This window comes from Dermacentor silvarum, chromosome 4 (assembly GCF_013339745.2).
Source record: "Dermacentor silvarum isolate Dsil-2018 chromosome 4, BIME_Dsil_1.4, whole genome shotgun sequence".
In the NCBI taxonomy this organism is placed as follows: domain Eukaryota; kingdom Metazoa; phylum Arthropoda; class Arachnida; order Ixodida; family Ixodidae; genus Dermacentor; species Dermacentor silvarum.
Window position 1 is genome coordinate 8,396,019 of NC_051157.2, and position 24,987 is coordinate 8,421,005.

The 24,987-nt window shown below is 44.7% G+C and overlaps 2 protein-coding genes across 2 annotated transcripts in view; both read left to right on the top strand.

Moving 5' to 3' along the window:
* LOC119449402 (ubiquitin-conjugating enzyme E2-22 kDa-like) overlaps positions 1-1,478 on the top strand; it is a 30,324-nt gene extending 28,846 nt beyond the window's left edge. Inside the window, exon 6 of the mRNA XM_037712571.2 lies at positions 769-1,478. Coding sequence (XP_037568499.1) covers positions 769-840 — 72 coding nt within the window. The 3' untranslated portion in view covers positions 841-1,478. The remainder of the gene's footprint in view (positions 1-768) is intronic.
* A 1,013-nt stretch (positions 1,479-2,491) lies between these two features.
* LOC119449401 (ribose-phosphate pyrophosphokinase 2) lies at positions 2,492-24,084 on the top strand. The gene is made up of 7 exons (XM_037712569.2): positions 2,492-2,975; positions 6,717-6,900; positions 11,435-11,533; positions 12,241-12,365; positions 15,227-15,400; positions 21,464-21,623; positions 22,720-24,084. Exons 1-7 carry the CDS (start codon positions 2,545-2,547, stop codon positions 22,810-22,812), a joined length of 1,266 nt encoding a protein of 421 aa, XP_037568497.1. The 5' UTR covers positions 2,492-2,544; the 3' UTR covers positions 22,813-24,084.
* Positions 24,085-24,987: the final 903 nt, after the last annotated feature.

Sequence of the window (24,987 nt, forward strand, 5' to 3'; positions counted from 1 at the left end):
ACGATGGCTATAGCCACCTGCTTTTGAGGACCGATTTCGATAGACTCCTGGTGATACAAAATGTTCTGCAAAGAATGTGTAATATACTATAGTATGGGTAACATGTATATAGTTTATCAGTTCTTAAATTCCATTGAGGCTCAAAAACTTGATATCTAAGCAGTGCCAGGATGATTATAATTTGTGGGTGACACAGGGGCTGACTGGGCACGTGCAACTGATGGGTTCTTCTGTAAGTGTCCACCTAGTATACATGTCCATTTCGTCTGCTGCTGAAGCACTGATTGGCAAGGGGCGCCTGTCTCCTTCACACGGGTGCCCCAGCCCAGCCAATCAGGCAGCAGATGAAATGAACATGTCCACTAAGTGGACACTTATGGAACATCCCTCCCTGCTGTCTTGTTTTAGGGCCTGGCTTCAAAAAACTACTATGGCTTTGTGGACTCTAAAACTAAAAGAGCACTAAAGCATCTTGCATGGAAACCACTGGCCTATACATACAAATTTATAACTAAAGCTTTATATGTACAGATCTCTTTCTATTAAGAAATAAGATCACCTCCTCTCTGGGCTGTTACAAAGGTGCTGCAATTCTTGACAGGGTGGGTGTTGTGCTCAGGACACTTCAGAGGAGGTTATGGTGACACCCAGGGAGTTCTCGGAAGATCTAGAGCTGCTTTCACTTGTCAGGCCTTTGCGATGCATGTTTTATTTTTCATAGATTGTGTTTGTTGACGCAATGAAATGTTGCTTGTCTTCTCTATGCAGCACCGTGCACGCGTCGCACTGTCTTCGTACTCGTGGGACCTTGAGAAAGCCACAGAAGCCATCTTCAGCTAAAGCTGGTTGAAAGAAAATCTAACCTGGACTGTTTGTCTTTGTTGCTCCTTCCGATGTTTCCTCTTCCTCAGGTGCTTTCAATTAAGCCAGCAGTGCTTGTGAAAGTACACTTCATTCAACTTCATGTCTTTTGGGGATACACAGTGTGAGAGGTGTGCCTTTGGCAAATTTCGCGGTACAACCGTAGATGCCAGTAGCATTTGCACTATGACTACTGAGGAGCACTGTAAAGATTTGCTTGTGCTGGAATAGGCTGTAATGAGAAATTTGTCCCTCGGGACTTTGCCTGCTTAATCTGATTCTTGTTTTTACAGCTTGGATGCAAATGTGGCTCACGTGCCAATTTGGTTTGCGAACAGCGAGTGAATTTTGTGATCCACTATGATGGTAAATGCCATTGTGAAAGATTATGTTCTTGTAAAAATTGCATGCGATTGATTGTAGTGACCATTTGTTCTCAGGCTCTCTTGTGTGGACTTGATGCGCATTTTCATTCCCTTTTCTGAAACTGCATGTTTACCTAAGAGTCTGCAGCAGAAATTCTATTTTTCTATTGAGCAACTTTGAAGATGCCCCTTTTTTGCCCTGTTTCTTTTGTCGTTGTGAATGAGCATTAAAGGTGTGCTTTTAAACCATTACATGCATTGTTTTCTTGCTTGCTTTTTAGCGAAGTGTACATAAAGTATACATGTTTTCTCCTTTGTGTTTAGACAGTGGGTAACCATTAAACCATTGGACCTCTTCGATTATTCGTCTCTGACAGTTCCGGACTGTCCGAGAAGCTACACAAGCAACGCTCATTGGCTGAAAGCACTGCGTTGGGCAGGCCTGACGCAGTTGCTGTCAGGGACGGATAATTGAAGAGGCCCATTGTTGACTGTGTGGGCCTGCTGATGCAACTGAAAGCAATTCTAAGTGGAGAGTGATGCTTGTCATGAGCTTGACACAGCTGCCCTTCTAGAGAAGTGCTTCTCGTTTCTAAACTGTGGCACTTACCTGATGCAGGGGGTTCTCAATTTTTTGTTTTTTTCTTAGTGAACATAAAGAAGTTAATTTGAGTATTAAATCATTTGTGCGCTTATATCTGACTTTGCAAAAAAAGAAAATGAAAAATGAATTTTGAAGAACTTTGGATTACACGAAAGAAAGAGAAGCTTTTGCAAGTTTCATCGTATTGCATAGGCGTCTTTGTCGCAGAAGCCCACTGAAGACGTCCCAAGGGTGAGAATGGCTGGCAAAATGCAATTTCTAAACTTTCTTGGCAAGGCCTCCCACTGAGTTGCTGTCAAAACCTGCAGAACTTTAGCTACCGTTGGCACACAGCGTAACAAGGAAAATTTAAGGTGGAATCCGCCAAATGCCGCTTTGCGAGCTCTTTAAGATTCTTCCCGCCCGCTTGTGTGTGCCTTGAGGCAAGCAGGCCCGTCCCACGGGTATTTCGTTTAATTACGCCGCAAAAGTAGAGAGTGAAAACCGGGTTCCCGGTAATCCGGGCCCCTTGTTGCTTGGGGCGAAATACCAGTTGTTGCGTAAACGAAGCTTTAAATCTTCGTTTAAAATGTGCGCCAAACTGCGCGCGAAAAGCCCGCGTGCTCGGAACGAGCCCCGCCAGGCACGCGTGCTCCTAGCATGAGTCTCGGCAGGCGCCGCCATCGCAGCCGTGTTTAAAATGCGGCATGCGATTGGGGCGGCCGCGCCGATAGTATGGATTACGGCCTCTTGCACTACGGACCGACCCACGCGTCGCCGCTCCAGAGGGCCCCACTTAGACCCCACCACTCCTATCACACCGAGCGGTGTCACTTCTGCCCGCCCTCGCTAGATGGCAACGGCTCTGCCATGGCCCACAGTGGTCAGTCCACTCCTCCGTCGACGAGCGAGGAGCAAGACCAAGTCAAGCAGCTCAATCAACGTGGGGGCTTCAGCAGCGCTAAGCCCGTTTCAGGCACCGCTTGGGAAGCGCCAGTCTGTTGCGTTGCCTGCCGCAGCGGAGCAGTCAATTTCTGCCGCAAAATGCCCAACATCAAGGTTTTCAGCGGGTCGTCGCACTGCGATCTCGCCCAGAAAGTGGTCGACAGGCTCGGCATAGAACTCGGAAAGGTTGTTCTTAAGAAATTCAGCAACCAAGAGACGTGGTAAGTGCCTTGCATATTCCACTTTCGCCCGCTGTGCCACATGTATGTGCCAGGTCGTGCCGCCAAGTGTTTGTGAATTTGCAGTTGGGCCGAGCAAGGTATGGTCGCTGCTTGTAATGCGTAATGCGCATGACTTTAGTATCGCTGCTTAGATGCTATACACGTGCTTTAACGTAAAAGAACAACACGTGTCCCGCTGGTTAAGTGCCAAGGCTATGCGTTATCAGCTGTTCCATCGGCGTGCTTTTCGTCACAGCCGAGAAACCCCCACCGTTCGCCACTGACCCGTCGGGCGCTGATAACTGCACTCGCCGGCGGCTTATCGTCTGGCGCCGAGCTAGTCTTTTATCTCCAAGTCTGGCGCGTCTCAAAGTCACGACCTTTACCCCTGTACAAACTCGAAGATGAACTGCTTATGGCATTCTCCCAACATCAGTCTTTAACTTCTCTAAAGGCGCGCCAGAACCGATCTGCGATCGCTCCATGTGCTGGCATTGCGCAATCGCTTGTTGTTGAACCACGTTTCTCGAACCGAGACACAACAGCCGCACTGTTGGCCTCGGAGTTCGCGAAAATGAAAGGACACCGCGTATATAAACATCACGTGCGTGAAACGTGACGCAAGTAATTCGCGCGCTGTTCCGGCCGAACTTGTGCGTTTTATATTTTTGATGATGGCGCTGTAATGTGAAAACTTCACATGCAGTCTGCAGCATAGAAAAATAAATTACACAAGCCTACCCTTCGTGCGTCCGTCCTGTCATCTACGCGAGTGTGATATGGGTGGTTGGATCACAGTTGCGGTGGAGGGTGCGTACATCTGTGTGTTGAATGATTTCCTTTATTTTTTTGGTCATTCTCGTGTATCAGCTTTCTTTTCACTGCTTCACATCATTACACATGGCACATTATGATGTATTTTTTTTTAGTACTTAACTTAAAATAAGCCCGGAAGCAGCCCCATAGCAAATAGTATGATTGCAGCTAGTGTTCTTGCATACTTTCATTACTACGACCTCATGTAGTCGTATGAGAGCATAGTGGACGGTCTAGCAGATTGAAAAGAAGCGAATTGGTTCAGAGCACGGTTCACCTCTTAGACTGGTTTCACTGGTTTCAGGAACTGATGTAGCAACAAGTCATTGTTGCAATTAAACATTGGTAGCAGGATTGGCAGAGAATGATGTCAACAGTTGTTTGAACTGATGAACTCACTGCTTCTGCCCAAGTTTTAAAATAAATTTTATTAAGTGGAGGTGATGCCCCAAAAGTCAAGTCGAACCACTACCATCTTACCATAGGCACGAAAAAAGGCTAGCTTATAGCTGAGATTATGGGAAGCTCTCTCTTCCCACTTTGTGCTGGTTTAATTAAGATGGCTAATTTTGCCTTACGGATGCTTCTCAGTATGCATGTTTGCGTCACTGGTATTAATCTGAAAATTGAACATCTTGGCAAATTTTATGGGAGGACATAGGATCAGTGCTCAGCCAAAGATATTTTAGCCAGACACAAGCTTTTGTTTTTCAATTATCTTAGCATTTACAGTCACAGCAAGAATTCTTGAACTGTGGGTGAGCTCCAGCCTAGTGTAACAAACTGTCTGTGTAGTGTTCTGTCTTAGTATTGGCAAGCGCTGGCTTCACATCTGCTGACGAGAAGCTGAGCTGTCCCTCCATTGATCGTATTTTGAAACCTCCTTGCTTGTGCCCCCCATACTCTCCATCTTGTTATTGAACAAATGAGTGACAAAAAGGGGTTAACAGTGATTAAGGCTCCTGTGGCCTTACAATGAATGTGCACAAAGACCCTACACGTGTGAAGCAGTTTTTGTGTTAGTCTGTGGACAAAGTACTGCATTTTTATGAAGCTTGCATGCAAACAAGCCATTTTGGACTACCTCTAATTTGTTGAACACCATGGTTGGCATTGCAGTGCATCCACAATTGGGCTCTTACGGTCGAAAGTTAGTGACATTCTGCTATACACCCAGTACATAGTAGTAGTGAAACAGTTATGTGGATCCTATGCATGCCAGACAGCTTAGTGCCTGAATTCATCTTTCAGCAGGTTGAGGATATATTCCATGGTATCTTGCTTCTTTGTGACTAAGGCAGTCGAACTAATTACTCATTGTATGTTCCAGTGATGAGCTTGCTAGCAGTTTAACAGTGGTGTTCCAGGGTTGGAGAGAAGAAAAAAGTTCCCAGATAATGGGGGGACGGAGGCGTGGGTTGGGGCGAAAAGCGAGGAGTTGTGTTCAGTGGGGGGCACGCGAAGGAGTTCGTCATGTTTTGTTCAGTGGGATGTGATTATGGTCTGCAACAATAACACGGACAAGAAGATGCCTCTGATGTCATTGGGAACTTTACTGTCAACCTTTACAAATCCCAAAACACGTACATCTGCCATTTCATGAAGTGTGCTTATGGACTCAAGTTGATGTCTCCTTTTGATATTACCTCAATCCAGTTTGCTATTGCGACTTAGTGGGGGTGCAATCGATGCCATCTTTGTGCATGGGTTGGGGTACCGTAAGCATGTGCAAGTAAGTGTGTGCAATGGAATTTGCCTTGTCATGCGCTAGCCCATCTTGAGCATCCTGCAAGTATCCCCACATGCTCCTTATTCAAGGGAAAACGAGGAGACTGTGCAAGCTTGTGCAGTGATTGAGAGTCCTTTTATTGCCCTTGTTGCGTCTGCCTCTTCATATGTGCACCTTCTAGAGGTGGCCTCCTGGAAACCCCACGTGTATATTTGTGCAAATACTAACTTTCATAAATTGCAAAAAGGACACCACTTGTACATTCCAAGACAATGCTTTGCACAAGGAATTAATGATGGTCTTTCAACTCACTGTTTCTATGTGTCAGTCAAGGTCACTCATTTGCACCTTCAATGGATGCTGCATGCAACCTTAAAGGGGACCTTGCGTTATCTTGATGAAGACGTATAAGCAAAGCACGAAAGCTTTGTTTTGTTTAGATGCCAATATTGCACTGGTTCTGCATAATATATTTAATAACGTGGTCATTCCCTATTAAGCGGCTTGTTAGGATACAGAGCAAGGAAAGAAAAGCATACAGCGTGTCAGTGGCGCACCAGCGGGGGGGTGTTCGGGGGTTGTAACCCCCTCCTGAGGCCGACTTTACCCCCTTCTGTTTAACCCCTTTTCTTTCCTTGCACATTTGTGTACTGCAACTAAGATGTAAGACGCGCAATCGTCTGCACACTCGCAAAAAGCGCAGTTTCTGTGACAATTTTCCATGAAGAAATTGAAATTAGTGCTGTTTAGATGGTATTGGCAAACTGTTAACACCCCCCCCCCCTGGCAGAGATCCTGGGTGCGCTACTGCAGCGTGTACATTATATGTCTGGCATGACAGGTTTATTGCACTGGACTGACTGCATACTTCATGCACTGAGCCACAAATCAGTCATGACATGATTCCGCATTGCAAAATGAAGAGAGGAGGTAGTGCATTTAGAAGGACTGCTGTGGTCTGCTTCTGAGTACGAGATTGAGGTTTTATTCCTGGCCGCTGGTCATGTTCTGGTAGGGGTAGAATGCGAAAACGGCTCATGCTTTGAGGGCAGAACCCCAGATTGTCAAAGTTAATACAAAGCACTTCCACTATAGTTTCTCATAGCCCCTGTAGTTGCATTGAGACATTAAACCCTGTAATTTAAAAATAATGAAATTAGTAAGCTCTTCATTTGTTCTTTCTTTAAAATGTGCAGTGTAGAGGTAGGGGAGAGTGTTCGTGGTGAAGATGTGTACATCATCCAGAGTGGATGTGGGGAGGTGAATGACAACCTGATGGAGCTGCTGATCATGATCAATGCCTGCAAGATTGCCTCTGCATCCCGAGTGACTGCTGTCATACCTTGCTTCCCATATGCAAGGCAAGACAAGAAGGACAAGGTAAGGGGTGGCAGCATCATGCTTGCCCACCGCATGACTCGGGCATTTTAGAGCTCCTTTGATTTTTTTCAGACGCTTGATGATTGCATTGTAAGCATAATTAACAAACGTAGTAGGTTAATGCTGATGGGCGATTTTAACCTGCCTGGTGTTGACTGGAATGCACACATATCAAGTACTGTCAATAGGCTACACGCGGACTGTATGTTGGAAATAATGGCAAAACATAGTCTAATTCAAGTGGTAAATGAACCAATGTGAATACAGGGCCAATGCCATGCGATACTTGATCTGATATTTTTATCGGATGGCAGCTTTAAGTGCCAAATCGACGTAGAAAATGGAATATTAGACCATAAAGTCATAGCAGCCACCCTTAGAATAGACGATAAGGGTTTTGCCAAACATTGTAACACGTATGTGTTAAAATTTCAAAGGGCAGATGACACATCGATTCTCGATCGTCTAGAGATAGCTCTTGACACGATACCGCAGGAAAATGATGTGCAGCGTCCTTGGACATATTTTAAGTGAACAGTTGCAGATTGTATATCGCAGTTTGTACCTGTCAGACGGAAACGTGTAGAAAAGGCAAACCTATGGATCACTAAAACCATTATTCACTTGAAACGCTGACTACGGCGCGCCCAACAGGCAACGCCAAGAAACCCCGACACTATATATATTCTTAGCGCGCAGGTTCGAAATGAATTAAAGACAGCCAGGACAACTTTATTTTCGACTACTTTGACCAATTACATGCTAAATAGTCTGGACAGATTCTGGAGATACATGACCGGTTCAAAAACAGCAATAACTGCAGTTCGCGTGAATGATAGCATTTGTAGCAAGCCAGACCTCATGGAAAAAGAATTAAATCATTTGTTCTGCTCAGTGTTCTCGCCTGGTCAAGTCGACCCCCCGATACGGGAATTGCAGGACACCTGTGGAGACAAAATTCAAATTTCGAAGGAAGGAGTATCAGAGCTCCTACTGAAACTAAATTAAAAGAAGTCATCAGGGCCAGATGACATACCAAATGAATTTCTGAAACACTGTAGTGACTGGGTTGCAGAATTTTTAGTACAAATTTTTAGGGCATCATTAGACACCGGTACCTTACCTGATGACTGGCTAATGGGCAGGGTAGTGCCGATCTTCAAAGGAGACAGATTCAACGTCAACAATTACCATCCTATTTCTATTACATGCACTGTTTGTAAATTGTTCGAACATATCATCTGCAAGTATATAACAGATTACACGGAAACGAACAAAATATTTTATGATAAACAACATGAATTTCGTAGGTGCCTTTCCACCGTGACCCAGTTGTTCGAGACAGTTCAATACTTTGCGTTAGCCATAAACAACAAAGAAGACATAAATGTCATAGCCTTAGATTTTTCTAAGGCATTTGACAGGGTTTGCCATGCAAAACTTGTGCGCAAGCTCTATGACACTGGTCTTAGTCCAAAAATAGTCTGATGGGTTCCGGCTTATTTAAAGAATCAACAACAGATCGTAAAAATTCATAATGAGCTGTCGTCAACATTGCCGGTTACGTCCGGCGTTCCTCAGGTGTTGGTCTGGGGGCACGCACTGTTGATATAGCCGTGAACCCACCCACTGATTGAAGTACGACTGTTTGCAGATGACTGTTTGGTGTTCTGCCGGGTGAAAAACGCCACTGACCAAATGTTATTGAATGAGTCATTGCAGATTATTAATGACTGGTGTACCTTATGGGATGTGCAAATTAATTTTAAGAAGTCTGCTTGCATGACTGTATCAAATAAGAAACTACCCTCGCTTTTGTCTTATGCTATTGGTGGTGATATAATAAAATGTACAAAAGAAATGAGATATCTTGGAATAACTATAACACATGATCTAAAATGGAGCCGTCATGTGGTTATCACTTGTGGATCCGCACAGCGAAAGCTCGGCTTGTTAAAAAGGAAATTGAAGTTTGCCAGTTCTGATGTAAAACCAAGTGTATACTGGGCAATTGCTCGCCCTAGTCTAGAGTACGCAAGTATAGTCAGGGACCCATACCAGCAATAGCTCATTAATTAACTAGAAAAAGTACAGCGCCTTGCTGCCAGGTTTGTCTTTTCCTGCTACAATCGAACGCAATCAGTTAGAGTTACTTGATAGGGCTAACCTTCCGACACTTGCTGAGCGCCGGAGGGTTGCTAGATTAAAATTTGTTCCCATTAGTACAAATGCAAAGCCTAAACATGGATCCCAGCCTGTACTTGCAACCTCCTGGCAGAATATCACCAAGGATTAATCACAGCTATGCTTTCATGCCTTATTCCTCCAGAGTTGATGTCTTGAAGCATTCAACTAAATGGTTAAAACAATTGTTGACTGGTACAAACCTGATTCCGAGGTTTTTGAAAATGTTGAATCTGTGGTTTACTTCGAAAGAAATTTGGAAATGTTGTTTTACTAATCGTAAGTGTATATATGCCTTGTACTTATATATACCTTGTATGCAATTATGTTAACAGATAATTATTAATTATTTTTGCGCATGCCACTGTTTTGTTATAAGATTGTATTTCCCACCCTGGGTAACAGCCCGAAAAGGGCTCACAGTATGGACAAATAATTTTGTGCAATTTCTGATTGCTTTTATTTTCAGCCTTTGTATAGGTATGCATCTACCTATGTAGGCTATATATGTATTTTTTTTTTTCTATAACAAATGGTTGTGAGATGGTGTTGGTCTCATTATCATCTCATCTCTTCAGTATCGCTACATTGTGCTGTAATTTGCAAGTGATGTATACAGTGGCGTAGCAAGAGATTTATTTCGGGAGGGTTTCTCTGCCAGTCGCAAACAAGTGCCTACATTTCGGTAAGCAGGATGCGACAAAACAACTGCTGCCTATCGCACAGTTCTTACTCTCTCGTCGTCTTCAATGAAGTTTTTTTTTTCTGCTCTCCTGTAATTGGTACGTGCCTGTCGTTATGTGTTTTGTGCAAGTCTTTGTCTTTACTTATGAAATGCCGGCGTATGGGCCTGGGAGGTGGGCCAGCCGCCGGAAACTGTGCCTGGCCCAGGAAAAAAAAAAAAAGAACACGCTCGACACTGGCCTGCAATCAAAGGTGCCCCCTCCCCGACCACCCCTTCCCCCACAAATTTCTGGAATGACACTCTGTCCACATTGGCCGGCTCGCTTGAGCCTGTATAGTAGTCTATGTACTAATTTACTTATCAATAAAAATGAATTGAATTGAATTTTGACAGAAGCTCTCTTGTGTGCTCGCCCAATTAATGCCCACTAGCCAGACAGATGTGCAGTGGCCACATGTGAAATTGCTGCATACAATTACTGCATGCAATAGACTTATAAGAGAGAGGAGGCGAATTTATTAGACAAAAGACAAAGAGGTATTGCCCTATAAGGTAATTCTTATATTAAGGGGATCACTGTTTCCTTGGAGTCAGTTTTCTGGTGCACCAAATCTTTCACTGTTTTTTTTTTAGTCCTGTAAGACTGTCACTTAATTCTTGAAAGTACAGTTAACAGTTAAACCTCGATGTAACGAACTTCCATATAACAAGATTCTCAACATAACAAAGTATTTAACTTTTTAGAGCTTCTTGTCCGTAGAAGTTCTTAGCCCTGTATGCTGTATGCTTCGAGTGCGAGTGAAAGCATGCGAAAGTGAGCTGAGAAAGATGGTGGCTTGAGTGCCGCGAGCAAGGGAAACAGAGGGGGGTGGGAAGGGAGAGCGGAGGGAGGTGACACATGTGAGCAGGTTGGCCCACGTCTCCTTTTCTAGCGTAGCCATAGTCACACATGTTTCTCAGTGCAGCTGAGCACACACGCAGCCCGTGTTTTAGAAGGAATCTGCCGTGTGTGCAAAGAGTGGGTGTGCCGAGATTGCGTGGCATCATGTGCGCTGTCTTTCCACGCCTTTAGTACTGGAGGTCACGTAATCTCAAGTTTTGGAGATGCATTGAAGCGAGAGGCAGACGAAGCATTTGCTCCCTGCTGCAGGCGATACTACCAGCCATGAGAGCAGGGCGGACACGAAAGCGTGGCCGACTTCGCTTCATATCGCCGATGTGAAGATATCGTCACCACAACATGAAACAGCATATTTCGTAGCCAACTCTCAAATTCAACAAAATGAACTTTTTTCTCATTTATATTTGCTTTTCCCGATTGCCGGGTTACACGGAAAGTTTTGTGGCTCCTTCCACATAAGAAAAATCCGTCAGTGACTATACTTATTTGCATAAAAGGTCTAATTTCAATGTAACAAAATTTCATTAGAATGAAGCAAATCGCCAATTTTACAGAGTTCATTGTATTGAGGTTTAACTGTGCATTTTTCATGTCGTATAGGAGATGGAACTATAAGAATCCATAGTCTTGTTTATGTCTGCTATGTTGATTTTGTCACACAGAGATACTGAAGTGACTGAATATTTGGATTCATTCACTAATGTATGTGTAGACCAGGTGTCTTCCATGCCATCGTTAATGCAATTTCATTCTGCCTTTTTCAGAGCAGAGCACCAATTTCAGCCAAGCTCGTTGCCAACATGCTGTCTGTTGCTGGTGCTGATCACATCATCACAATGGACCTACATGCCTCGCAAATACAGGTGCACTTGACATGCTGTATATTTATTTATTTATTTATTTATTTATTTATTTATTTATTTATTTATTTATTGTACCTCAAAGGCCCCAGAGATGGGGTATATACTGTTTGGCTGTTTAAATAGTAAAAGTACGGGTTTTAAGTGTTGTGTTGATTATTGAGTCAGTTACTGGTCAGTTCCGTAAAGTGAAAAAAATATGTAAGAGTAAAAGCCAAAATGAAATTGAAATACACATTACTATTGGTATGTTCTGGTTAAAGAAAAGAAGAGAAACTCAGTGTGACACCAGACAACATGTCCGTTATGTATGCGAAGTGAATTTCTCCAGAGGAAAAAACTGTTTAAATTAAGGTAATAAATTTGCTCGCTTGACCAACGGGTGAGCTGATTTGCGATTACAGAAAGAAGTGTTACCTGATGGGACTATACGAGCAGTAGTGCTGTGTGCTCTTTCTTCTATCATCCTGTGAGTTAGTGCTGTTCTTTCTGTAAGTTTGCCAGCATCACAGATCATAAAGTCTTCTTGTTCAGTCAACTGCAACTTATCATAATCGGTGCATTCTGCTAGTACAAATAAGGGGTTGAAATTTGGAGGATAACAAACTTGAGAAACTAAGGACACCGCAACAAGTGATGTGTGATACAGTACAAGTGCTTGAATGTAAAGTTGGGCCTGAAAGTGAAATTTTCACCTTTCGCTCTGTTAGGGCTTTTTTGACATTCCGGTGGACAACCTGTATGCCGAGCCTGCAGTTCTCAAGTGGGTTCGTGAGAATATACCCGAATGGCGCAACAGCATCATTGTCTCTCCCGACGCTGGAGGAGCCAAGAGGTAGTCCTCCTTCAGCAGTTCCTGGGCCACTGAGGTCACTTGCCAAGAAAACGTTCTCAGCATTTGCTTGCTAGGTTTTCCTTGGTTCCTTCAGAATACAATGAAATCATTCTTTATCTTTAAAACAGCTAGTGCTGAGCAGACTTAAAATCAACGGTGCCAGGATTAGCTGGTATGGTGTCGCCACCAGTCTTTTGTTTTTGCACATTTTCTAGCTTGCTGAGCCTCTTCCCATGGTAAGAGTGACTTTAGGCATTCCAGATGTGCAATTTATGAATCCTGCATATCTTAATACTACTGTTACTATATAATATAAATAAACCTCGATATAATGAAGCCGGTAAAATTGGCACTTTGCTTTGTTATATTGAAATTTCGTTATATTGAAATTCGAACTTTTTATGCACGGAAGGGGCCGGAAAATGTTCCAAATTATTGGGTGATAATTTGAAACATTAAAAAAAAGTTGAATGAGAAAAAAACATTATTGTGTTAAATTTGAGAGTTGGCGAGGAAAGATATGGTTTCATGCCGTGTCGACGATATCTTCAGATCAGCAGTATGAAGCAAAGTCAGCCACGCTTTCGCGTCCACTCCGCCCCCGTGACTGATAGTGTTGCCGCAGTGGGACACTATTACGCAAGGCGCAAGCCCTATGGGAGCAAGAAAATTAATTAATTATCAATGGCACCTGATGACATCGAGCACAGAAAGCTTGGCTGTTGATGCAAGATCAGGACGTCCCTTTATCTCATGCAAAGATAAAAACGTCAATTGTGTGCCTTCTCTTGTGATCGGGAACTGCTGAATGACTAAGAATAATAGCAGGCACACTTGGTTTGGTAGTCTTCGTTCACCGGATTTTTTCAGAAAATTTGGAAATGAAAAAGGTTTGCACCAAGATGGTGCTGAAACTGCTTACTCCTGAGCAAAAGTTGGGATGAAAAGAATGTTGCATTGATTGGAAAACTTCTGACAAAAGAATTAATTCTTGAAAAGGGTCATCACCGGCGACAAAACTTGGATTTACGAATAAGACATTAGGCTGAAGTCCAAGGCGCTGAGCAAGAAAAAAAAAGATGAGCCAAGGCCAAAAAAGGCGTGAAAGAACAAAAAACTAATTTATCTTGTTTTTGTTTTTTGACTGTGATGGAATTATGCACTGCAAATTTGTACCTGTAGGTCAATCTGTCGATGCAACATTCTACATGGAGGTCCTGAAGCATCTAAAAGATTGTGTGCCTCGTGCGCCCAAATTTATTGAGAGGAGTGCTGGATTGTGCCCTACAATTATGCCCCTGCGCACTCAACATTAATAGTGTGCACATTAGTTGTGGCACGCAATTCCATCACTGTGCTGGAACAACCTCACTACTCGCCAGATTCAGCACCCCGCAACTTCTTTCTTTAACTGGTGGTGCTCCAGGGGTGACATTTCAAGGAGGTGACGACAATTCCTAGGGAAACAACATTGCTGTTGAAGCGACTAAAGCTGCCACTACTAAAGGCAAATATTAAGGCAAGCTAAAGTGATAGATTACTGCTCGAGAACGTCGAAGTATTCAATATTATTGAGAACAGAGCTTTAGTAATGAAGAAATTGTGGTAAATGCAGAACACAATTAGACTCCCCTGGGACATTCAAGTACTAGCCCGATGAGGAAAGAACTCCTCATGATAATTCTGTAACTAGTGATCAGCCACTCGTAATAAAAAATATAATTGCATTGCATTATAAGACGAAAGAAAATGCTACCCGCCGTATTTGCTTAGTGGCTATGGTGTTGGGCTGCTAAGCACGAGGTCGCGGGATCGAATCCCGGCCACGGTGGCCGCCTTTCGATGGGGGCGAAATGCGAAATTCCCGTGTACTTAGATTTAGGTGCATGTTAAAGAACCCCAGGTGGTCCAAATTATTCCGGAGTCCCCCACTACGGCGTGCCTCATAATCGGAGGGTGGTTTTGCACGTAAAACCCCATAATTTAATTTTTAAAAGAAAATGTTACTTGTCCGGTTCTATTTGATAACTAGAAAAGAGAACTCGTTGAAGTTGCCCTTGAAAGACGCAGGCTGCCGAAAGGTTTTGTTTTCTCCTCTCTGTGCCGCCCGTGCTTTCACGTTACAGTAATTTCGTTATCGTATAGTGCTGCACTGGTTTTGCTGGCTCTAGATACTTGCACGAACTACAAGTAGCAGAGAAGGCCATATTCACGTGATGTTGCGGGATTCCCGAACGGTCCACATCACTTCACCAAGTGCAGCTGCAGCCGTGAATCCAACGCTCTGTCTTGTTAGGTTTTTCCGTGGCCGCATGTTTGTGTGTTGCACAGAAAACTGTAGCGCCGTTCGTCAGGCGCCGTTTTAGTCACCGACGGCAATAAAAGGCGGTGGTATACACGTCACCACTCCCCACTCGGAGCCATGCGATTTGAATTGCGCTAAAGGTATGCAAACGCTTGAGACGCAATTTTCTCGTAAACTAAGTCTTTTCTTGGCACAAAGCAAGTGTTGTGAAGTTTCTGGAAATGTATTTCAACAGTCCACGTCGACTTGGTATTTGCCTTTAGTGTCCCTTTAACAAAAGACGACTTCCAAAGGTTCTTCCAGCAATGGAAGAAAGGGTGGATCCAGTGCATTGTGTCTAATGGGGAGTATTTTGAAAGGTACCACATTGATGTGTCTAAGAACTTGTGAAATTAATTTTTTTTAAACATACTTCACAACCTTTTGGGACAGACCTCGTATAGTATAACAATATTGGTCCCCCTACTCTGTTGCAATGAAAAACTGAGAATAGCTGCATGGCCATGTCGTGGCCCCATTCAGAGTCCTCTTTAACATTGATGCTTTTTCGCACCAGGGTCACAGCCATAGCGGATCGTCTCAATGTGGAATTTGCTCTGATCCACAAGGAGCGCAAAAAGGCCAACGAGGTGGCCAGCATGGTGCTTGTGGGAGACGTCAAGGATCGAGTTGCCATTCTGGTGGACGACATGGCCGACACCTGCGGCACCATTGTTCATGCAGCCGACAAGTAGGTGTCTGTTCTGTCCACACTGGCTCAAAAGGTGGAACTTGCCACCTTCACTCACATACACTTGAACCCGGATATATCGAATCTGAAGGGGACTACAAGAAAGTTCGATATAAAGGTAAATTGATATATAAAATAAAAATTTTAAACAAATTTTTATGGGATTTTACAGCTGTTCGTCTTACATAATAATTCGTTATATGTGGGTTTGATATATCTGGGTTCGACTGTACATCCAATTAGGAAGAACGGCTGGAAACTTGAGTGAAGCAAATTGCCTTGTTATGACACTTTTGGGTTTTCTTCGTAGTTTCATACTAATCCGAGTCAAGCGAGAATTGTGAAACACATTTATATCTTTGCCAGTGACATCCACAGTTCACACCCACCATTTTCAAAGTGTGCTTGCTTGAAGTGCCAGGAAGTGTCCAAGAGGGAAATGTTTAGCTTAGTTGGAAAGAAAAGTAATTGTTTGCTCTCTTCAGTGTGCAGTAAAACCCTGGTGATACGATCACTGCTGGTACGAATTTCAGTGTGATGCGCATTCGTAACATTCCCTGGCCGAAATACATTGCTCTTATTACGAAAAACATCAGCTGTTAGGAACGCGTTGCCGCGCAGCTGTGGATCATACGAACGCGTGAGCAACAGCGGCGGCGGCTGAGCCAGTGGAGCGACCGGCACAGACAAGCCGGCACAGCGAGATCTGGGCGAGATCCATAGTCGCGAAACAACCGGCAACGTTGCGCGACTGCGCAATTGGTCCTAACGTCGAGCGGACTAAACCACATCACAGCCTAGCTGATGCTTTGACCAGCGAGAAAGAAGACTAGGGTCGCTACAGCAACGACGACCGCAGCAGCAGCCACGACGGTCAAAACGCTCCCTGCACTTGTCGTGCTGAGGCGTTCAGTGGCGTGTGAAAACTTTCGCGAGATCACATGCGCGCTTTTACGCCTTCCAGAAGGTGATCGTTGACGATTTGGGCAAGAAGAAAATGCATACGGATAGTATAACTCTGTTGGTACGCTTTTCAAGGGAACACACACACAAAAAAAAAATGTTGCAGTTTTGCTCGAAAGGCGAGGCAATGATTGCGATAGCAAATTAGTAGACAGCTGTATGAAGTAAGGATAGTAGTTTTATCAGCCGTATAAACTTGTAAGCATAGGCAAACTAACTAAATTAACAAGCACAGTGTCATGCGCGCACAGGTAAACACGAACCATCTCGCTCGATGACCACAGGAGCTTGCTGTCAAAACGCTGGAGTAAGAAAGTGCGGCAGCAGCGGCTGTCACTCGCTTCAACGCGAACTAAATGTCGAAAGCACAGCACATACTAAGCTATCCGGCATTAGGTGCACTTTATAAACATCTCGGATCGTTTTGAAGATGAGGTTCGCGCGGGCGCGCACTTTACGCACGTCACAGATCGCTTTCAAGATACGGCCACGTGATACGCCGGCCGCGCCGCATTGGTAATGTGCCGGTCGCTTGTTGCAACGTACAAGCTGGCTGCACCACTAAATTTACGTGACCGCCACTGTCAAACGCAACGTAAGATGCAGGAAAATTATACTGGCGATGTATCAAGAAGAAGAAGAAGAAGACTAACATTTATTGAGGTAAAAGGGAAGGGGTTTAGGAGCTAGATGGGTGGGGCCCCAAGTCCAGGGCTCCACTGGCTTCTGCCGCCAGCCGGACGTGGCCCAGAAGCGCTAGTTGCACTTCCGGGTCTGAGCTAACGAGGAGTGCTTCCCATTGCTCCGGAGAGCTTTCTAGTCTGTACCTATCCTGTAAAGAATTTAGTTTATCTGGCCTTTTACTACATCCCCATGAGACGTGGTAGAGGGTCGGTGGCGATTCGCGACACCACGGACAATCGTGCCCGTACAATGTTGGAAAAATTTTGTGCAGTCGCAATAAATTTGGATAGACCCCCGTTTGAATTCTACGGAGGTCCATTGCGTCGTCCACTTCAAGAGATTTGTGGGGGACGCCATACTTTTGCCGTGCGCCTCGCTGATGAGCAAGAATCTCGCGCGGATCCAACCGAGCAGGATCACTGTCTTCCTCCCCGCGAAGGCCATCCAGTGTCGTGTGGGGTGGTTGTAATTGGGAGGAGAACTTAATAAATAGAAGTCAGTGTAGGATTTAGGTCGGGACCATGAAAACGCGGTGAAGCAGCCTGGAAAACGCCGCAGCGAGGAACGTATCAATGGGGTTCCACTGTTACTAATTTTTTCTGCTAGAAATAAATTCTTTTTTCTTGATTTTGTGTATGTTTTGATGATATGAATTTTGGGTGATATGAATATTTCACGCAACTTTCAAGATTTGTATCACCGAGATTTTACTGTATTTGCCTTAGAAATTATTTTGACATCTTTCAACTTACTTTTTTGAATTTTAAAAAGCAGTTGTTTGTGGAAAAATCTTTTCTGCATCATACAATTACTTTTTAAGGAGTGCATCACGGGCTGGAAGTCGTTTGGATTTTGCCTTTTTTGGAGTTTTTACCTATTGATGGTAACTGTGTTTCTATTGCGGCTTATACTTATGTGTTCCTTCTTACCAAGAATTGGCTAGTGAAAATTGTGGGAATGCGTGTGTGCATTCTGATATCTTCAGAGCAGCCGTACACGGTTATCACGTGATGATCACGCGCTCGCGGAGGTTAGCGTAGAGAGGGCACCTTTCATCGCTTCCGCTGCCTTTCAAGCCTTGCTGCGATGCCGCATCTAAGGCACCCGGTTCCCTCCTTCCCCTTTGAACCGGGGAGACTCCCTCTCTGCCACACGGGAGAAGTGCTGTTCCCTGATGCGTTTGTCTTTCGGCTAATGAGCTTGCGACTGGCTGCAACTCAGTTCGGCTGCGGAGATCGCCGCACGCCGTCCCCCTGCAGTGCCCGGCCTTTGTGAGCGACTGATCGCCCCAGGGCCCGAGCGCTGATCCACGCTACGTGACCTAAGCCATTATCAGCCTCTTTGTGTGTTTCCGCCATTAACGCTCCACTGCTTCAGTTTTTTGGTTATTGTCTGTTGTTGCCATTGTTGATGTAAGTTTGAGCTGAATAAACACCTCGAGTTAGACTCTCCCTGTCTCCCTGGCCTGAACCCGCCGTGGTCGCAACTGACTGCAAACCGCGGGCTAGGGGTCACAGCTCCGACTGTTCTGGCTGCTGCAAAAGTGCTGGCGTGCGACTGCCGCTCCACTGGCGCGGTGCGATCCAGAGAAGGGTCAAGTCCGCACCAGAGAAGTTTGGCGCTGAACGTAGGGCTAGAAGTGCGACAGGTCGAGGTTGTGTGAGTGACTGACACCACACAAACTAAGGCAGCATATGGGGCTAGCCGTTGTACATGCTGTCACGGATGCCTACCCCAACAGGCAACACACATTTTGAAGTGGCGGTAACAGCTACCGCACATTCGAATCCTGCGGCAAGCTTTAGCCACCGAAAATTGATCAGCTTCAATAAGGGCAGCGCTACACATGAGGCGCTCTCCCTCAAGGGGACACAAGCGGCGTCCAGCGCAATGGGCACTTTTCCTGTAGCGATATGACTTTACAGTGCGCTGCAGGAGGGGAAAGAATCGTTATGGTGGACACACTGTAGTGCGTGCCCGTTGTTGTGCCAGAGCTTTCCTCAAAAGTTCGTTACGCTGACATCGTGTTGAAGCCAGGTGACGAGCTGATCAGCGGAGCGCGAGCTCGGCTCGCTACTCAGTGGTTGGTGGCAACTTGTCCAAGTTTGCCCGGGCCGGGTGCGGACCGCGTTGATGAGTCGCCCTCTTGTCCATTTGTCCAATTCAAGCAGTGACCAGCAGCGTTTTCTGATTGGAGGGTTCAGTGCTCCCACTTCTGCGCCAAATGCGCCATCCTGATCAAAATACACTATTTTGCACCGAAGTGTGCCAAAATTAGCGCCTGCGTATTACGTGTGTGGCCGCAGCGGCCCGCAGACGTGTGTAGCCCGCATGACTAAAGCGGCTTCATAAATCGAACGGCGACCAATAATTCGGGCTCGATGGGGACCGCCTAAAAGTACAAATAATTGGGAGTCGGAAATATCCAAATTTGCCAGAAAATAACTGAATTTATTCCGCCAATGGCTAAAAAAGACATTCTCGGTTGATCACTTTCGGGGATACGTTTACTTTCACGGGATTTCACGTCTCCCTGGTGTTGCCAATATGTGGGCAGGAAATATACGCCGAAACTAGCTTGACGCGTGCTTTGTTAATTTAAGTTCATGTGTTTTGCTGCAAAGAGCAGCATAAACTATTTCTGAAGGTCATGCAGTAGGTTCTTATCCTTGCACGTTTACAAGTTTCGCAGCTCTTGTTGAAAAGCTGGTCAGTAGCGGTGAAGTTTTTAGAAAGAACTCGACTTTTCACTGCAATTTCTGCAACATTGCTCATCTTGAAAATCCGTTTATCTCTAAATGTTTTCCCGTTTTTACTACTTTTAGTTAACAAGGTATTGCTGTACAGTGTAGACCGCTTATAACGTAAGTCGGCGTAGTCGCGAATATCTGCACTATAAGCGGTACCACACTATAACCAAAACAACGATTTTCAAGCACTGCGTGTATGCAAAACATGTAGACCAAGCATGTAGACACGCTTTGTACTATCGCGCGCACATCGCAATTACGTTTTCGCCAGTGAGCTGACAAAAACATAATCGCGATGTAGCCGGTGCTCTTCAAGCTCGACAGCTTTGCACCGAGTCAAAACGAAACAACTGTTTGCCGCAACCGCTGCGGAAAAAACCATGACCGCTATCGACACGATTATGAACGGCGACTTGGCAACTGAAGGCACGCGCCCAACGCACGCACCGAGTCTGGACAAATTAACTACCATTCGCTGCAACAACTGCAGTCGAAACCGTGGTCGCTATCTATGCGATCATCGATGGCGACTACGCAGTTTTTTAGGCACGCAGCCAACGCGCATACCGAGTAAAAATGAAACTACTGTTCGCCGCAACCTCTGCAGAAAAAAACGCGGCCCCTATCGACGAGATCATGGTTATGACGACTACGCGGTTATGAAAGCCCGCGGCCAACGCGTTGCTATGCGCGGCGGTAAACTCAAGAATACAGGCTTTAAAGACACAAATAGGCTCGAAGCGTCCCGGCGTTGCTGTCATTCACGTATGATTTCAACTGATGACTGTGGTGATGTTGACCCCGTCGCTTCGTTTCGGTTAGACGCTAGTGCCGTTCTGGCTCTTTTACATCGCACATTTGCGGCGCTCCTCGCTCACCGAGCTCCGAAAGTTGTCCGAATTAACCGATGTGCGGCCAAATAAGTCCGAATTAACGAGTTTCATTGCATTGAATAATGCATACGTCGGTCGGGAGCACGCACCTTGTTGAGAAGCGTGCTTGCTGCCGCCCTTGTCGGCGAGATTTTCCCGCGGAAGCCGCATTATAACCGGTATTTCGTCACACGCGGCTGCACTGTAAGCGGTATGCGTATACATGCGAGTTCTATGGGAGGGTAAACGGGAGTCTGAAAAGGCCGCGTTGTAGCCAGTTCTGCACTATAAACGGTTACGTTATAAGTGGTCTATACTGTATATGCTTTTTGATTTATCGTGCAAGAAAAGTGCACCTTTTCACGTAATCCAGCGGAAGAGGCGCAAATGTGCTATCTGCAGGCCATTTTTCTTAGTGTTAAATAAAAAATTAAATGTGGTGTGCTTCTGTTTGCATGTAATCGAACAATTAGTAGCACAGTTAGGTAGTTTTACTGTTGTAAAGTGGATTGGCTAGCTGCAATTCAACAGCAGCCTTGTGAGGTAAAAAATTTTTGCCCTTGATTGGCGCTACAGAATGCACGTCAAGCTAGGATATAGATCATGGAAACGTGCCCTTGCCTTCTGTGTAGTTTGTGTGTGGGGAGACACTTTGAAGTTTGCGTGGACAACTTCATCAAACAGCTCTTGATGCTTGGTTGTACACTTAGCAAAGGCTTTTGTTGACTTCTGTGTTCTAAAATGGGGTGATGTGCACAGCTTGCAATGTTTCACAATCAGATGTTGCTTTGCAGGTTGATGCAAGCAGGTGCCAGCAAGGTGTATGCCATTCTCACTCACGGCATCTTTTCGGGGCCTGCTATATCTAGGATCAATGATGCCTGCTTTGAGGCTGTGGTCGTTACAAACACCATACCACAGGATCAACACATGAAAGAGTGCCCCAAGATTCAGGTTGGTTATTATTCCTGGTGATACTGGTTGCTGGCACAAGTAGTGCATTATCAGTGAAGGAGACGGAAACCCAAACTAGCGTGAAATGCACAGCACTAGTTATGTTCCAACGTATGCAGGGCTATGTTGTCGCTATTTAGTGCAAGGGCTGACAAACTACATGGCCCTGAAGAACTCCTCCAGCTTGTCAGTGTTGTCCTCGCCTCCCAGTTGCTCAACTCCTAAAAAAAAGTTCGCTAGGAGACTGGGCCACATACAGTTTATAAAACAAATGAAAGTGCAGATGGTGCATATGTGAGTGAAGAGTGAGAGGGGCAGTGATTGCAGTGCAGTAGTGAAGAAAATGCATATAGTGGCCATTCTGGGAGCAGATGGAAGCCCCAAAGGCGTCGGAACTTCAAAAAGCCAGTGGCATTTCTTTGCCATTTACTTGCAGGTGAGTTAATTTCAACCTAAGGCAAGTAGGCTGCACAAGCAGCTAGCACTTTGACGGTTAGTTTGAGAGTTAACATAATTCAGGTGCCTTTCATCCATAGCTTGTCGTATGAAAAGCAGTTTGCGGTCATAGCTTTTGGTCCCTCTCTTGGTAGAACCTTAGGTAGGTAGGAGGTACTGGTACCTCCATAATGTAACATAGCAAGCATTTGGCAACTATGCAATTGTTTATTGCAAATTGTATGTATAGGGTTCTTGTCCTGTCGAGGTTGACATTTTTTGGTTCTTGCACCTCCACCTGCAGAAGCTTGGCTTTTGCAAGCATGGCACATGTGTTACTGTTCTCTCTGGTTTGAGTTATGCAAGTATTTGCAACAGCACTAGCACATTCCAAGTGCATGTGCCGGTTTGTCTAGAACTTGTGAGCTGAATTGTTCTTTAGTTGTCATTTAACAAAGCTTATCAATTATGGAGGGCAGTTCAGTGCAGTTGATCCTGCTCAAAAGTGCTTGTACATCTTTTACTGCTTGTGCTCACTTTTCTTTTTTTCCTCTGAAGATAACCTCTGTTTCCCTTGTTCCATCATTGGCTTTGTCCACAGTGCAAATTACTTGACTCCTCAGTCCAAGTGATATCGGATGCTCTTATTCTGTCTTTGCAGTGTATCGACGTCTCCATGATCCTTGCCGAGGCGATTCGCAGAACGCACAACGGAGAGTCTGTGTCGTACCTGTTCAGTCATGTGCCAATGTAGCTGGAAGGAAAATGCACACACCATCGCTGGTTTATTGCCCCCCTTTGTTTTTTTCCTCCATCTCGCCAAATGACATCTTCCTTATGGTGATGATGGCCTTTTCTTTTTAAACACTAGATAATGACCCCCCCCCTATGATCATTGTGATTTTCTGCAGAGCTGTCCACTTCATTTGGGTATTGCCACAGATGGTGCAATTTTCTGTTCCCAATGAGCAACAGCTGTTGAGGGGCACTTTCCATTCAAGTGGCTTTGAAACAGTGTAACCTGTGCTTACAGCCATTGCAAGTGTCTGCACTTGTGTTGATTTTTCTGTGCCTTTTTGATTAGCCCGCTTGCCAGGGAATGTTGGCTAGGCTGTGCAATGTGCCCTTCTCTCTCTCTAATTTTCTATTCTTGCTTTGTTTTGTCAGCAGAGGCAGCAGTGTGTGTTAGTATTTGTACTTTTATTTTTAGCAGGGTACTGACAAAAATTAGTGCCATGCACGACAAGAAGCCTCGTGGAATTTATCTGACATAGTTTATATTTTATCTTATTTGATAGCTGAGGCACATAGTGGCCATAGGTATTTTCCCTGTTAAGCAATGGAAGAGGGATGGGGTAAGGTTACGTAAACCAGATAGTGTGTTCGACTATCAAATGTCTTCTTGCTTTTACTGGAATAGTGCAAGCTTTTACATCACTCAATGATCCCAGCACATGGTAGCTGTCTGATGATTTGTTCTGTGTATCGCGAACAGTTGGTATTTGTGCACAGCTTGCCTTATTGGTTGGCAAGAAATGGAGAAAGAGGAAGGTTCTGCTGGGATTGCTTGCCGAAATGTTACTTTGTTTCTTACCACTCGTGCCGAGCATATGTCAAACATGTTCTTGTTATCTGTACACTGACCAACATGTGTTAAATTACGTACCTGTACAATTGCAAGAGGCTGCTCTAGAGAAGTGGCCTCCACTTTGTTGCTTTCACTGTGTGCAATGTCTCTGCTGTTTCCCTTGCTTACTTTTCAGTTGACAGATATTTCAGCACTTTTCAGTGAAGCAATACTGAAGAACTACCATGGCATTTCTTTGTGCTCTGTTAACACCGAAGAATCTGCCAAGTGATCAGAGACTGCTTGATGCAAGGTTGTTGCCCATACAAGCAGATTGCTTTGTACATTTGTGATGCATTCCATTATTGTCCAGAAGAAAAAGTGCATGCGCCAGGCATTCTACTTGGGCATTCTTTTCATGTTGTCTTTTCTTTGGCATTAAATGAGAGTTTTAGCTACTCTGTGAAGTCCTGTATCACTCTTGGAGAGCCGAATTCGGAGCACTTTTTATTCAACGACCAACATATCGCACAGAGACACGTTGAACAAATGGCAAATAGCCAACTTTGCACTTGACCAATTGTGAGACCATTTTTTCAACATTCCGATTCTGAATCAACCGTACATGTGGAACACTCAATGCATGTGCTTGCCCACACAAGATGCTGGCACTGCAGCTTGGCTGGGCTTGCATGCCATGAGGGCCTTTTCACACACAGTATTGTACAGATTAACAAATCTGGCCATTTACAGTGAACATAGTTGAATGACAGGCTTTACTCTTTTCATAACAGTGACTGAAAAAATGTTTCTAGCCAAGATTACGCAAGTGCTTCTTACAAATTCCTGCAAATGCACAAGCGTTCTTGGGATCTCGCATAGTTCATGTGTTTGCTATTGCTTTGCCTGTGGGTCTAACCAAGCTGCGACACACGCCTCCCCATTCAATTTTTTTTTTCTCAAAGGATAGCATCTGATATGCCTTGCATAACATTTGATTTAAACAATTAGTGCGAAGCTCTTGCACATTCAGCTACAATTCTGGTTTCATATGAAAATTTACGAGCCGTCATCAATAAATTGCACACCAAAGTTCTTGATATGCAAGTGATTTGCCCAGACATTGTACATGAACAATAGGTGAGTTTGAACTGGCAGTCCGTGACAACCTTCAAAGCGCCATGTCCCAAAATGCACAACGCATTGCACATTTCAATGCACTATATACACACTATACAAGCATGGCAGCATAACTCGACTAAGGTTGCAACACAAGCACACAGCTTGACTAGCGTGGGTAATATTGTTCTTTTGAGGCAGAACTTGTTCCTGAACTTGTATAGTACTGCAGCTGTTACACCT